Source organism: Petaurus breviceps, unplaced genomic scaffold (genome assembly GCF_028583685.1).
Source record: "Petaurus breviceps papuanus isolate PSGF00001 unplaced genomic scaffold, PetGlider_PUasm1.0 98, whole genome shotgun sequence".
Taxonomy (NCBI): Eukaryota; Metazoa; Chordata; class Mammalia; order Diprotodontia; family Petauridae; genus Petaurus; species Petaurus breviceps.
In genome coordinates this window covers 61178557-61192211 of record NW_027187460.1, presented here as the reverse complement: position 1 = coordinate 61192211, position 13655 = coordinate 61178557, and the positions used below count along the sequence as shown (strand labels likewise).

Genomic DNA, 13655 nt, shown 5'->3' with positions numbered 1-13655 from the left:
GAGAGCTCATCTCAAGGTCAGGAAGACCCAAGTCTGAATTTCACTTTTGACACAGGATGACTATGTGATCAAGGGTAAGTTTCTGAGCTTCTGGCATAAGGGCTGGCATATGGCTTCTACATAGGTGGAAGCACCTTCCTTATTGGAAGTTCCCTATCCCAGTGAAAGCAAAAGTCTAGATAAAGTAATGGAGGAGAGGAGAAATGATTAATCAAGTCTTGATAGCCCATTTGCTTAGAGAGACTCAAAGACTTGCTACCAGGTTTTATTATTTTTTTCAGTCATAGCAATTTTCAAAGACTGCTGACACACAAAATAGGGGCTTAATAAAATGCTTGTTGACAAATTGACACTAAAGTGCAACCGGTATTGTGATCTGCTTCAATAGAGGGAGTATGCACACCAACAAAATAATGATTCTTTGAAGTATCAGAGCTTATAACAGAATCATGAGACAAAGCTGGGGGGTGGGGTAGGTGGTGAGAGACCTCTCTAGAGTCCAACAGTTCACATTCGATCAAAATCAAAAATACTCTTTAAAATCTCAAAGTTCTGCTTGTATCCAAAAGGCACACATCCAGTAACTTCAATCATATAAACTTCACAAGTAAGCAAAAAATTTCTAAGAAGTGAGGAAAATAGCTGTGACAAAGCCCAATGCATTAGGTCAGGGCCTTTGAGTGAAATTAGCCTGCTCTAACAGCCTTGGTTATCTTCTTTACCCTGGTTCAGCGTAAAGGTCTTTACTTCGGGCTTTTCCCCCTAGATCTGAAGAGATCACAGATTAGGAGGCAGAAAGGGCATTGCCTCAAAACAGGCACAATGACAGCAGAGAGGAAGGAGAGCCGGCATCAAGAGGATAAAAAAGAAAGGTAAAACCTGATCAGCTAAACCAAAGAACGGAAAGCTTTGTCCCTGCTTGGCCTTAGGCGAGATGCTTCACCTCTTGGGGCCTTGCTCACCTGTAACATGAAGGAGCTGGTTTGACAACCAGTAAGGCCCTTTCCTGCTCTAAATCTGCGATCTTATGAATGAGAAAAGTGTAGCAGTGTGCAGTCATTTAGGGTAAGGTAACAGCCTGACATTTCAATGTCACCTAAAGTTTTTACCGTACTGCAGTCTATTTTGAAAAACAAATGTGAAATGAGGAGCCTTGTTCATAGGATCATGGCTATAGAGTTTGAAGGGACCTCAGAAGTCATTCTAGTCCACCCCTTCCCCACTTAACAAATCCAAGAAAGGTTAAATGACTTGCATAAGGTCACACAGGTGGTAAACATCAGGAGCAGGTTCTCTGATTTCAGATCCATTGCTTTTCCTACTGCACCAGCCTGCCTGCCCCCAAAAGTTTAAATTATAGTTATTATGATTAATAATTTGTAAAAATCCCTAGCATTTACATATATAAGGTTTACGAAGCACTTTACAAATATTATCTAATTTAATTCTCACACCAACTCTGGAATGTAGGTGATATTACCCCCATTTTACAGATAAGGAAACTGAGCTGTTAAACAACCTGCTTAGCATCACACAATAAGTAGATGGCTAAAGCCAGATTTGAATTCAGGCCTTCATGACTTCAGGTCCAGTGCTCTATCCAATATACTACCTAGCTATTTCTTAGTAGATATCTTTTTGTGCTATTTCCTAGGTGCAACCTGTTAGCAGTATGCTGCAGTCTAACAGTCACAGTATTGCACTATTGTGGTCTCCATGCTATTTCTGTTCACGTTAGTGCTGCTCTCCAAATAAGCAGTCATGGAGCACTAATGGGAGAATATTGTTAAAAGATTTTTGTGTGCAAGGTATGTATGTCAACGAAGACTGCCTTACACTAAAGCCTGGGCAATAGACCACTACATATTAGTCTGGGGAGTATTGATCCACTTTGGTTTTTCCTGTGAGGATTTTTGGGTCTTAACTGTGGAGAGGCTGTGAATACCATTTAAGAAACTCTGTAGTATTCTTGAGCTTGATGCAACTAATACAATGTTATCTGCAAACAGATACATTTGCTAAGTTTTAACAATATGGTGGAAAATTATAAGTGTTATTCTCTACAAAATTAAAATTGGCAAAGGAGAAACTAATTTTGGAAAATGTTCGGTATAAGACCCAACTAAGCCAGATCATCCTCAAAGTACTGATAAATGGTGGGACAACAGATAACAAACCAGAAGAGATTTCTGCCAGCGTTTTCTCTGCCTATCTGTGATAGTGTAACTACCATCTTTGGAATTTAACTTTGGTACTCAAAGTGTTATTATTGCATAAAATGGCATTTATGTTAGAACAGTTATTACACAGAGAAAGAAGCCTTCTTGGAAGTGACAACTGTGGAAAAGCATTGAGATCCATTGAAAGGGGAAAAGTCCAGGGGACTGTGAAAAAAAACCAAGACACCAAATAAGGGTGATAAAAGGGACATCAGAAACTGACTCACTGCCTTTTTCATCCATATAAATCTTTAAGTTTACAAAGATTATTAGTTCTAAATGCACTTTTCAGAAGTCCAAGGAGGATAGATTATGCTATCAGTGATATAACTTGAAAATTGCTAATCAAACACAAAGTAATGTATATATACTTGCAGATACAAATATTGCTTATAATAGTCCTAAAAAATGGAACTAAAAATTAGCTATATCATTTTGAATGGTAAAATAGCCCTAAAGAAAGGAAAATTACTAATGACATAACACTCAAGTAAGAATCTACCATAAAAGTATCTGTAAACAGAAAATATATTAGATTCTGAGTGTAAGATTATTTCTAAAACCAAGTTCAAAAGACATCTTAAGTCTCAGTGACAATATTTTTAATGAGTAAATTGAAAATATATTGAAAGGTGCATTATACCTTTTAAGTAATTAATGCTCAGTATATAGATTTTCTCATTTTTAGTATAAAATGTAGGACTAAAAAACATATTGGTGCTAAGAAAAAATGTGGAAAACTAGCTTAATGACCAAAGAAAAAGTATGCAAATTAAAATACTAAACATTTTCCAACTGGGTAAATTAACTTCAGATCTTATCAATACCAAAAATACTTGTTTTTGTTTTTACATCTTTATAGCATTAAAAGCACTTACCTGAAGCTGACTTCAAATGTTCTAACTACAGAGTAAATATCATATAACATAGTTCAAAGGCCTTCCTGGAAAAGCAAGCAGTGCTAAAAGGATTTAGTATTAATTTTATCACAAGAAAATCCCCATGGTTGGCAATGCCAATAGGAAAAAAAAAAAGCAACCCTTCCTTTCTCCCCTTGCCAATTTCAATACTTTATTAAACTGATTATCAAAAACTTTATTAAAACTATGATGTAGTTACAGAATCACAAATCCTGAAACAGGGCTGGACCTTGGAAATCATTTAGTCAAACCACCTTCCTTTACAGATTAATTGGGCCTCTGGAGGCCGAGGGTGAGTTGTTTTCCCCAGTGGTCTCCAACTATATTAAAGTTAGCAGCCGTACTCTGACCGTGTGTCTTCAGACTTCCAAATTCAGTGTTCTGCTAATGACATTTGCCTTTTTCAGTCTTCAGGCAGATGCTATTCTCATTTTATAGATGAAGGAACTAAGACTGGAGATTAGAGATTCCTCAAACTCATAAAACTAAGTCTCCTGCCTGCTAAAGCCTAGTCTTTCTACTACTACCCACCCTCCTTCAGGCTTCTCACAGTTCATGAAGTCAGATTTTACCACAGGGCAAAATGTTTTTAACAATGTTGTCCTAGTATTTCCATCAATAAAATCAGACTTATTCTGCATATACATAAATCTAATATTTTGATAGGTAATAATACATAATTGTATTTTTGTGTATGTATATGTGATATTCAAACAGTCAGTTTCCTTGTAAGTCACACTATACACTGAAAAATTCTCATCTTAGTGTAAAAAGCTCAGGGTTGCAATGTTATATATGCATGTGTTATGTATGTATACAAACATATACTTTAAACAGCACTAAAGATTAAGTATAAAAGTGAAAAAAAATTGACCTTCAGTTTAATCAACATTCAGAAATTCAAATTAAACTTAAAACCAAGTTTATTAGTTTCCCAAACATAGCAATGGAAACAGCTATAACTGTAGTCTAGTCCTGAAAAAACTACACACTGGAGGCTGATTTTCTGAAATTTCTATAATGGATTCGTTTTTGTATGTTCTGAGATTTCTGGTTTATTAAACAACCCTCCTTGTTGGTGTAGTGTTCTTTAAAAAACATTGTTACTAACTCCGCTAAGAAAATATTACCTGTTAATGTAGTAGAAGCCTAACAACTCTGAATACTTGATTCAGAATGTGCTATTTCCAAAAGGTGCTGTAATGTACCTTGTATTACAAAAGAAAAAAGCCATAATAAAAAATAAAAATAAACATTTAACCTACTTTAAATATCTTGTTTAACTATATAAGGAAAAGTTTTAAGATAATTACTAAAGTCAATTTTCCAGGAATTACAATCCAATCTTGTGAGATAAAGTTTTATTCCCATTTTATAGATGAGGAAAGTAAAGCTGAGAGGTTAAGTGATTTAATCTATAATTTAAAGCTGGGTAACTTAAAAGATTGTTCAGTCTAATTCTTTCATTTCAAAAGAATATGTTGGAGGTACAGATTTTCCCAAGGTTACTGTTAAGCACTGAACCAGATCTATTGACTCCCAGGGCTGTAGTCACTAAATTTATCAGACTCAAAGTCCTTTTGGTGCTGTAATAATCTAACTGTGGGGTTTTTGTTGGTAATTCTCTAACTCAAAACTTTTCACTAATGAAAGTTCTCTCCTTTAGCGATAATCCTTGTATTCCAGATATTAACAAAAGAACTGTCAAAAGGGTTAAAATCTCTAATTTATATGACTTTTTTTTGTCTTAAAGTAGCATTTTTCTCATTCTAGTGCACCTAAGTGTAAGAGGGCTTAATTAGCTGCCCTAGGCTTTTTAAATAAAGCTTTTTACTTCTAAGCTGACATTTCAAAATGTTGTCAAGGTCATCAGGAACTTGTTTAATGAAAAACATTTTACTAACCTAAGCAAACTTTTGTTTTTGGTCCTAATGGTTTTAGAATGTTGACATAAGGTCTTCCTTCTCCTCCCAACTGCCTCAGTCAGAAAAGGCCTAAGAAAGAGAGATCCAATTATCCTTCTCAGTCTTAAAAAGGTACTCTTTCAAGAACCAAAGGAACAACTAACTTCTGATTGTGTGTTGTCAGGAATAGCGTAGGAAAGAAGAGGCCTCCTGTCACTCCAGAACTTGTTTTAGAAATAGCTACAGTGAATTTCACTCAAAAGCTAAATAGTCCCCTAAATTAAAAGGGAGGAGGATAAAGAGAAAAACCTCTTTGGCAACAGGCAAGAAATAGATTTTACACTACTTTATTTTCTTTAATAAGACATTACAGCACACAACTGAGCCTCCAGTGTGTCAGTTAACAGGGGGTATAGTCATATGAAAGAGTGGAAACAAATTTACTATTAACCCCACTCCCTTCAGCAACTGATGTCTACTTAGAAAGGAAAAAAAAATCCTCCCTCAATATATTTTATTAAGCCTTTTGAAGACATCATAACAATTAGATGTGTTATAGAATCTTCAAATAACAAAAATATTTAGTTAGGGCTCTGAAATTTTAAGATTTTCCCCTGTTGAAGATTTAACTCACACACAACAACCAAAAAGAGTAGCTGATCGAACAATTCACATATTAAGTCTGAGAATTAAAGGTTTTATGCAAGATAAATGCTTCTATTTTTTCCTATCACTGTGATACAGCTTTAAATGTGGTTTTTTAGCTTCTCATAACGAATTGAATACAAACATAAAAACCTTTTATTAAAAAATTATACAATTAGTAAGGCAACTGAAAGAAAAACTGAAATTCAAAGATAATGATTTTTAAATGAAAAACACTTCACTAAACATTGAAAAAAAAACCATATATGTTCAGAATACTTCCTTTTAACTGAAATTAACCAGAGTAATATCCAGCACATGAATAAAGGTAGAATTCTAGCGTTCTGGTAAATCAATATTAAGATACCATATAACTAACAGTCACGTAACATTTGGGGAATGGAAAAGGGTACGAAAAGATTTTCTTTTGGTCAGGTGAACAACAGTTTTCTTAGAAATTATCTCCATCAGATCTTTCCCTTAAAACCTCATTTTAAACAGTAATAATACATACAATGTAGTAGATGACGCACAACTGTAGGAAGACTCTGCAGTGACAAAGGACAGAATCTGGTGTCCGTAAGATCTGGCTACTAGTATGTGCTACTATCCCCTAAGTTTGTATTTGAATACTGTTCTTTATATTACCTTTAAAAAAAATCAAATCAGTTAAAATGGACACTATTCACAAATTTAATCTTGCAATTCTGATGAGAATAAATCGTTAAGAATCAATTTCTAAACAGCCTCTCTTCACCTGGCAGGATTTAACTTCATGTGAATTCTCTTCTCCACAAATACTTTTAACATACCTACATAACAAGTCTATGGGTATAAAACTGTTCTTAGGCCCTTAACCCAAATCCAATGTATATGGCCTTTAAGAGTTTAAAAATAAAACCAAAATATACTCTTAAGGGCAATGACACCACATGGGTACTCAGCTTAAGTATGCCATTCCATTCTTCCTATTAAAAGACATTTACAAGCCACAAAACTGGCCCATTTAAACTGATTCACTTTCCAATTATTTTGGCAAATATTTAAAATAATCCTTTGAGAAGTTTAACCTTCAATTTAAAAACATCTAGAATAATTCTGAAAGAGATTTACACATTACAGACTGAAGACAGACCAATTTATAGTTATAAATTTTCCAAGCTTAATTTTACATAAAATGGCTAAATAATTTTTTACCTCTTTCATTATGGCAGATAAATACTTTAGAACCTTATTTTTCACAAGGAAAACTCAGTTCCTTAAATCATTTATAAAATACTTGTAAGCTATTCTTTAACCAAAAATTTAATTTGTATCCAATTCAGAGCCAGCAAGATATTTTTTTCAAATTTGCAATTCCTTTCTCAGAACTTATCCCAAGTTGTCTCCAGTATTGGCACACCCAATACAGGCACAACTGAAGAAGGGGGAATGGCACATAATTCTTAACAAGTTTTACTAAATGAACCTACAAATTAAAATATTTATCAAGTTTATAATGACAGCAGTTAATCAATACTTTTTTTTTCATTAGCTGGCTACCTAAAATAATATGATAGGAATACATGTATTGAATGAGTCTGCTTTAGTATGAATAATCAACAAACTTAACAGGGAAGGGGGCAGAGGCAAAGCATTTGCAATTCTAGCTGATGTCTTCATTAGATTTTAAGGCAGATGCGTAAAGGTGGAACAGAACTTCTACAAGCGTTTATCCTGTGATGTTGTAAAATCAAAGTACTACTTTATTAAATGAGTTATTTTACACAATATGAACATCAATATAATTACAATAGTAAAAAAATTTTTATAACAAGGATGGACTGATTTTCAGGATTTCCAAATCAGGGCCCAACTGTACATTTACACAGAATTGTCTTTGCATGAAGCCCAAAAGGGAACAGCATAAAAATGAGTGTTTCTGTAGCCCCCTTATTTTTGCTGATCAACAGTTTGTTAGAAAAGCAGCTGCAGGTTTGTTACCTAAGGTCTGAGATAGTAGAAGAGTCAATAGGTGCCATGAATTCACCTACAAAAACATAAGAATAACTTTCAGTGAATGCAACCGTTACACAACACTACTCTCATACACTGCTTATACTGCCCAAGAAAGAAACCAGACATGTGACAATGAATTTGAGTTTTATAGAGAAAAGTAGTCTCTAGATTCAGTTGGTCTTTATAATTAATTGGATTTTTACTACTGCAACAATATATCTCTGGTTTACTAAGACACAGTTTAAAGGAGTGTGTGTGTGTGATGGGGGGGGATTCCAAAACAAACCATCAAGATTTGATTGTTTTCTAGCAATTACAATACATGAATTTTTTCCTATAATACTAGAACACATCGTGCACCAAGTAAAATACTTGCATAATCCTGCTCACCTATAATAGCCTGCATCATTTCTGGGAGCAAAGTCTCTAAAAATACAATTGTATTAACTATTCTCTTCAAGTTGATTTATCTTTTCCATTTCAGGAGGACCAGGGCTAGCCAGCTTCCCATTTCTTTCATTCATTCATTTATGTATTTATTAATTTTTGGCTGCAGCAGCAGTGGTACAAGTTAAAATAGATGTGGTGTTCTGAAGACATGGTAGGAAGTACTGCAAAATGGTTGTTTAGTACAATTATGAAGTTCTTAAGACAGGGAAGCAATTACCAAGTCTCAGGGCAAAGACAAATTAGTCTCACAATTTTAGGAGACAGTTATGCCATCTTGGACAACCCTGATATTAAAACAAACAAAAAAATCAATGACCTGTAAACAACTTTATGCCTGAACATCAGCCAATTCTGGAGGAAGTGGAGTCTTAGGATGTTTGCTCTCAAAGTGCTGTTTGAAGGTCTTGGGGTCCGGCATTTGTGTCTAATGAGTAACAGAATGAAGAGGCAAAGGATAAAAACAGAAGAGAGAAAAAATTAGTTATCCTGGAAGAAAAACTGAGACACTAATAGTCAAAGAAGCAACACTTTATGGATTCACTAAATTCATATTAAGACTAGATTAGAATATACTCACTTCCACCTGGTGATTCTAATCCAACTTCAAAATTTATTATGACTCTTTCAATCTTATTAAAAGTGCTATGCCATGTCTTAGCAAGGACAAAATATTTTATCTACTCTAATAATATCAACAAATTTCATTTGTTGTTCTAGTATAATGACCATTTCTAGTAGTAGTAAGCACCACTAAGTAAGAACTAAGCGATAATATGCTCAGACCAGCATTATCCCCACTAGCAGCCCACCTCTGGCCTTCCTCATACATAGCGGGTAGTGCATGGTCTTGTGTTCATATAAATTTTCAAAGCTACTGCTGTCCAGGTAAGTGGCGTAGGCCTAGTATTTACAAACAGGTCTCTTACCATCTTTAACCAATTTACACATACTAAACTTCCTCTGTTCTTAGTGTGATTAACATTTTAATTATGCTGGCATACCTTGACTTAAAAACAATTATGAACTCATAAAGAAGTAAATGTTTTAAAATTAAAGGCAACTTCAAGATTCACTTGATTATTTTATATTAAATTCCTAAACTAGCACCACACTACACAATTTCCTTGCAAGGTGTCAAATGATATGCCCAGAAGACACCAATTTTATTTAATATGAAAGCTCTATGTATAAGGAACATCATTTTGACAGTAATATGAAAACTGATTAGAAGGGAAGAGAGTAGAAGTAGGAAGAACAGGGCTGGACACATGGTAATGAGGGATCGGGCTAGTATAATCATGGATACCACAACTTATGAAAATAAATCTTTATCTAAGTAATAGAAGAACTGTCCACAGAAATGCTGGGCCTTTTAGCCCCTCTTACCCTACAGACAGTGCAGGTATATATCAAGGCAGCCTTAGCAGCAGCCTTCTGATCATGTCCTTGTTTCTTTTTCTGTCCAGCTTGTTTTTTGGCATTTTTCTGCTGAGACTGAATCTTCTGCTGTCCACGAGCCATATCTATAAATACATAAAGTTATTAGCATGTAGGTACTAGTTATTAGTTTGTTAAAAAGCAATGCCAGCTTAATGTTTTCTTCTCCCTTTTAGTTTTAATTATTAAACTGGATTAAAGTGATTAAGTATGAAATAAAAAATTTGTTATCTAAAATTTTTTACATTTAATGAAAAAAATTTCTCTTCAATTTTTCTCTTTTGGCAATTTCCCCCTCATTCAGTAAATGTGAGACTTGAGTCTTACAACTTAGGAGAAACAATATCTGTCACCTAATGCCTCAAAACAACTTATCAGAGCAGCAAGTGGGAATTATTCTTCAAAGAACACTCAAGTTTCATAGTACTTACTACATGCTAAACACCCTTGAAAAATTAGTCTTTTTAGTGCTGCCTCAATTTATAATATTCAAGACTTGATGAAATCTCCATTTCAAAAGGTGAAAGAGTTAAACTAAATTCATCCCCTTCAGAAATAATCTGCCAGATATATGACACAGCAGGGCACTGCATTTGAACCCTAGTTTGAATTCAAATTCTGCCACAAGACTAGTTGCATGACCCTATTATTTCACCTTTTAGTCTTTGTTTCCTCATCTATAAAACAGAGGTACTATTACTTGCACTACCAAACTCACAAGACCATTTTGATGAGTACTTCAAAGCACTGTGCAGCTAGGTAGTAAATAGGATAGAACAGGAGGTCTGGAATCAGGAAGACCTGGTCTCAAAAGCTTACTACTTGCATGACCCTAGGCTAGTAGCTTAAACCAGTTTGCCTCAGTTTCCTCATCTTGTAAAATGAATTAGAGAAGAAAATGGCAAACCATTCCAATATCTTGACCCAAATGTGGTCCCAAAGAGTTGAACATGATTGAAATGACTGAATAAAATTACTCTCTTATTATTATCATGTCACAAATATTGGTGGTCCAAAGTGTTCAATCATTTTAAAAATAGCTACACTTCCCTGAGGAAAAAAGTTATTATTTTTAAACTCAGAGATAATCCTGCTTCAGACACTTAGGTGTCATGCAAGTCATTTAAAAGATGCTACAAGAGATAACATATGTAAAGCACTTTCCAAGTCTTACAAAAAAAGCTCTATATAGATGTGTGTATATGTCAAGTTTTGTTTTTGTTTTTTTCTTTTAAATCAACTTGATCTATCATTTTATTGGTATACGGAACTCCTGATACCAATGCCAGCTGGTACCTTCCCATGTAACTTAGGGCTTAATAGGATTACCTAGAAACAGATCTTTTGGCCAGCAACATACTGTTTGAGAAAACCACAAATTAACATTATTTATGTTGCAATGTATTTTAATTTTATTAAACATTTCCCAAAAATACTTTAATCTGGATCAGGGTACAATCAAGAATTCCACTGGCAGCTTATAGGCCTAGAGGCCAAAAAGGTAAGTGATTTGCCCATGGTCACAGCTAATTCCAAAGACTGGACTTGAATCCAGGATCTCTATTCCTGATTTCTAGACCAGCTCTATTGCTGCTTCTAGACTTTTCCTTAGTTTATAAAGTACCTAGACTAAATAAGCTTTTTAAAGGGCAGGTGCAGTGAATAGAGCACTGGCCCTGAAGTCAGGACGACCTGAGTTCAAATACAGCTTCAGACACAACACAAAACTAGCTGTGACTTTGGGCAAGTCACTTAACCCCAACTGCCCTACTTTACCCCCTCCAAAAAGCAAAAAACAAACAAAAAAAAAAAACCCACCCCCAAAACCAAAACCCAATAACAAAAAAAACCCAAAACAAAACTTTATTGAAATAGACCATAAGCATATTTCTAAATTCACAGCTACATATTATCCTAAAATTAAAGTTTAAACCTCTCATATTACATACATATACACTCACATATAGATGAAGGCATCCCAACTAGCCCTGAACAAATCTGAAACAATTTTACCAGATAAAATTCTTCTTACACTTCATGTGTCTGATACATGTGGTTTTCTTTTTAAGTAGATGTCACATCAAAAGAATTAACAGCCAAAGCAAAAACCTGAAGTATATTTTTTAGACAATCTGCTTTTAGCAATAAATTTCAATTAAAAATCAAAAGTCAAATAGATTTTCCACAATGTTTACCCTTTGTATCAAGGTTACATATTTGTAACAGACCTCTGAACTATGTACTACACTAACCTAATCTTGACCGATTCCCCATCACCCCCCTTTCACCAGACAAAAGATTTGAAAAGTAATTTGGAAACTTTACAAGCCAAGTGTCAGTATGGACCCCTGACCTACTCCATCCATGGGTTTTTGTTTTTGTAACTAGGACTTACTCGGTACTTAAAAGTGTGTTCTATTTCAAAATTTAATGCCACTAAAATCATCATTCCTACAATAAAAGTTGTCTTGACTACTGTGTATCAATAGAAAGCTAGTTTCCAGTTGTCAGACTCACTAAAGTCTCAACAGTGTTTCTTATAATCAGAATTCTTTAATTCTTTTGTGTTCCTCTAACCCAATGTACTATTTCAATTTACCTTGATTTAACCCTTTAAACCCTGAAGATATTTAATCATTACATTGTGGCACAGCACTCCAAAGCTTCCAATCCTAAAATGGCAGGCTACTAAAGAGAATTCCAGAAGTTTCTTAAGATGAAAGAAATTTCTATTTAAGCTGTTAGGATGGTACCTTTCTGTTCAAAGGCCCAATACACTGGTTAATTACTTTTGTATAGTGGTACAAAGTAATATTACCAGTTTGGGTAACAATGTCCCAGTTTTATAAGATAGGAAGCATTTTCACTTCACTAAATATATATTTATCTATAAAAATTATTATATAACAGGTATAATACAAGCACTCTCATGGCCTCCCTCAGACCAAAATAAAAGCTATGTTCCTCCTCTTCTCATAGTTAAAGAAGCAGGTTTTGGATAGAAAAAAGGCAAAATTTAATAGTCAAAACCTGAACGTGGAGAGAAGTTTCTTAAGTTCTGACAAGCATAGTGATTTCCTTTTTGAAAGTAGAATCGAAAATTCATTTATTTCTTGATAGCTAGACTTGAGAGTCAACAAAGTTTTCTACTAATTCAAAAGTATAAAGATCCCCCTTTCTCAGATATCATGAAACAATGGTAACAAAATGTAAGGGAAGGCAACAAGTAATTTACAAATGCCCGACCTTCAGAGTTCCACCGAATTCTTCCATTTTAAGTGTTTTTTTGGTAGGGGCTGCAAAATGTGGGGGGGGGGGGGGGGGGGGAAAGGAAAAAGGGTTTTTATAAAGAGGGGGAGAGGACAAAAAAGATAAAAAAAAAAAAAAAAAAGGGGGGGGGGGGAGGCCAGAGAATCCGTCCAAAACCAAAACAAATGAGAAAGAGGGGATTGGTATTTTTGGATCGAGGAAGTGCCTTCTCCCCACACCATCTGGACATCCCTAAAAAAAAGCCCTTCAAGTCCAGGAGGCAGCCCGAGATCGGACCCATTCTTGACTCCCTCTTCTCAGAGGGGGGTGTGTTGAGGGCTTCTCTCAGCTCCCCATTTCACAAGCGGACCCCACGCGCCACCTCCCCTCCTAGTACCATGCGTGGGTCATCTAAGAGGCCCAGTCCCGTGCTCCTCCGCCGCCTCCCCCCCCCCCCCCCGCCCTTCGCTCCCAGTCCCTTCCGCCGCTGCTCCCCCCCCCCCCCCCCACCCCTCCCCCCCCCCACCAGGCTGCTGCAGGAGGGACGGACGCCCGGGCCCGGCCTCGTTCGCTCCGTCCTCCCCGTCCCGGACCCTTCTTTCCCGCCGCCGCGGTGCCCGGAGCCGCTTACCGGGGCTGGGACAGTCCGGCGTCTGAGGCGCCGCGCGGGGCGAGGGTGCTGGGGGGCGGGGGAGGGAGGGAGGGAGGGAGAGGGAGGGAGGAGGGACTGAGTGAGAGAGAGCGCTCCCCGCACGGCCTCCTCCTCCGCCGCCGCCGCCGCCGCCACCCGCCCGCCCGCCAGAGAGAGGAGAGAGGGAGCGCACAACAGTCCG

General features: G+C 36.2%; 1 protein-coding gene across 1 annotated transcript; it reads right to left on the bottom strand.

The window, feature by feature from the left end:
• Positions 1-7398: 7398 nt before the first annotated feature.
• ZNF706 (zinc finger protein 706) lies at positions 7399-13596 on the bottom strand. Its single transcript, XM_069081061.1, has 4 exons — positions 13454-13596; positions 9523-9659; positions 8453-8560; positions 7399-7717 (listed from the first exon to the last, which is right to left on the bottom strand). The coding sequence occupies exons 2-3, from the start codon at positions 9655-9657 to the stop codon at positions 8465-8467; spliced, it is 231 nt and encodes a 76-aa protein (XP_068937162.1). The 5' UTR covers positions 9658-9659; positions 13454-13596; the 3' UTR covers positions 7399-7717; positions 8453-8464.
• Between the last annotated feature and the right edge of the window lie 59 nt (positions 13597-13655).

Excerpts from the sequence above, each read along its gene's own strand:
- ZNF706 (XM_069081061.1), bottom strand. The coding sequence starts at position 9,657 with ATGGCTCGTGGACAGCAGAAGATTCAGTCTCAGCAGAAAAATGCCAAA. Across the intron at positions 8,561-9,522 it reads ATACCTGCACTGTCTGTAGG|ACACAAATGCCGGACCCCAA; the intron begins GTAAGAGGGGCT and ends GTTACTCATTAG.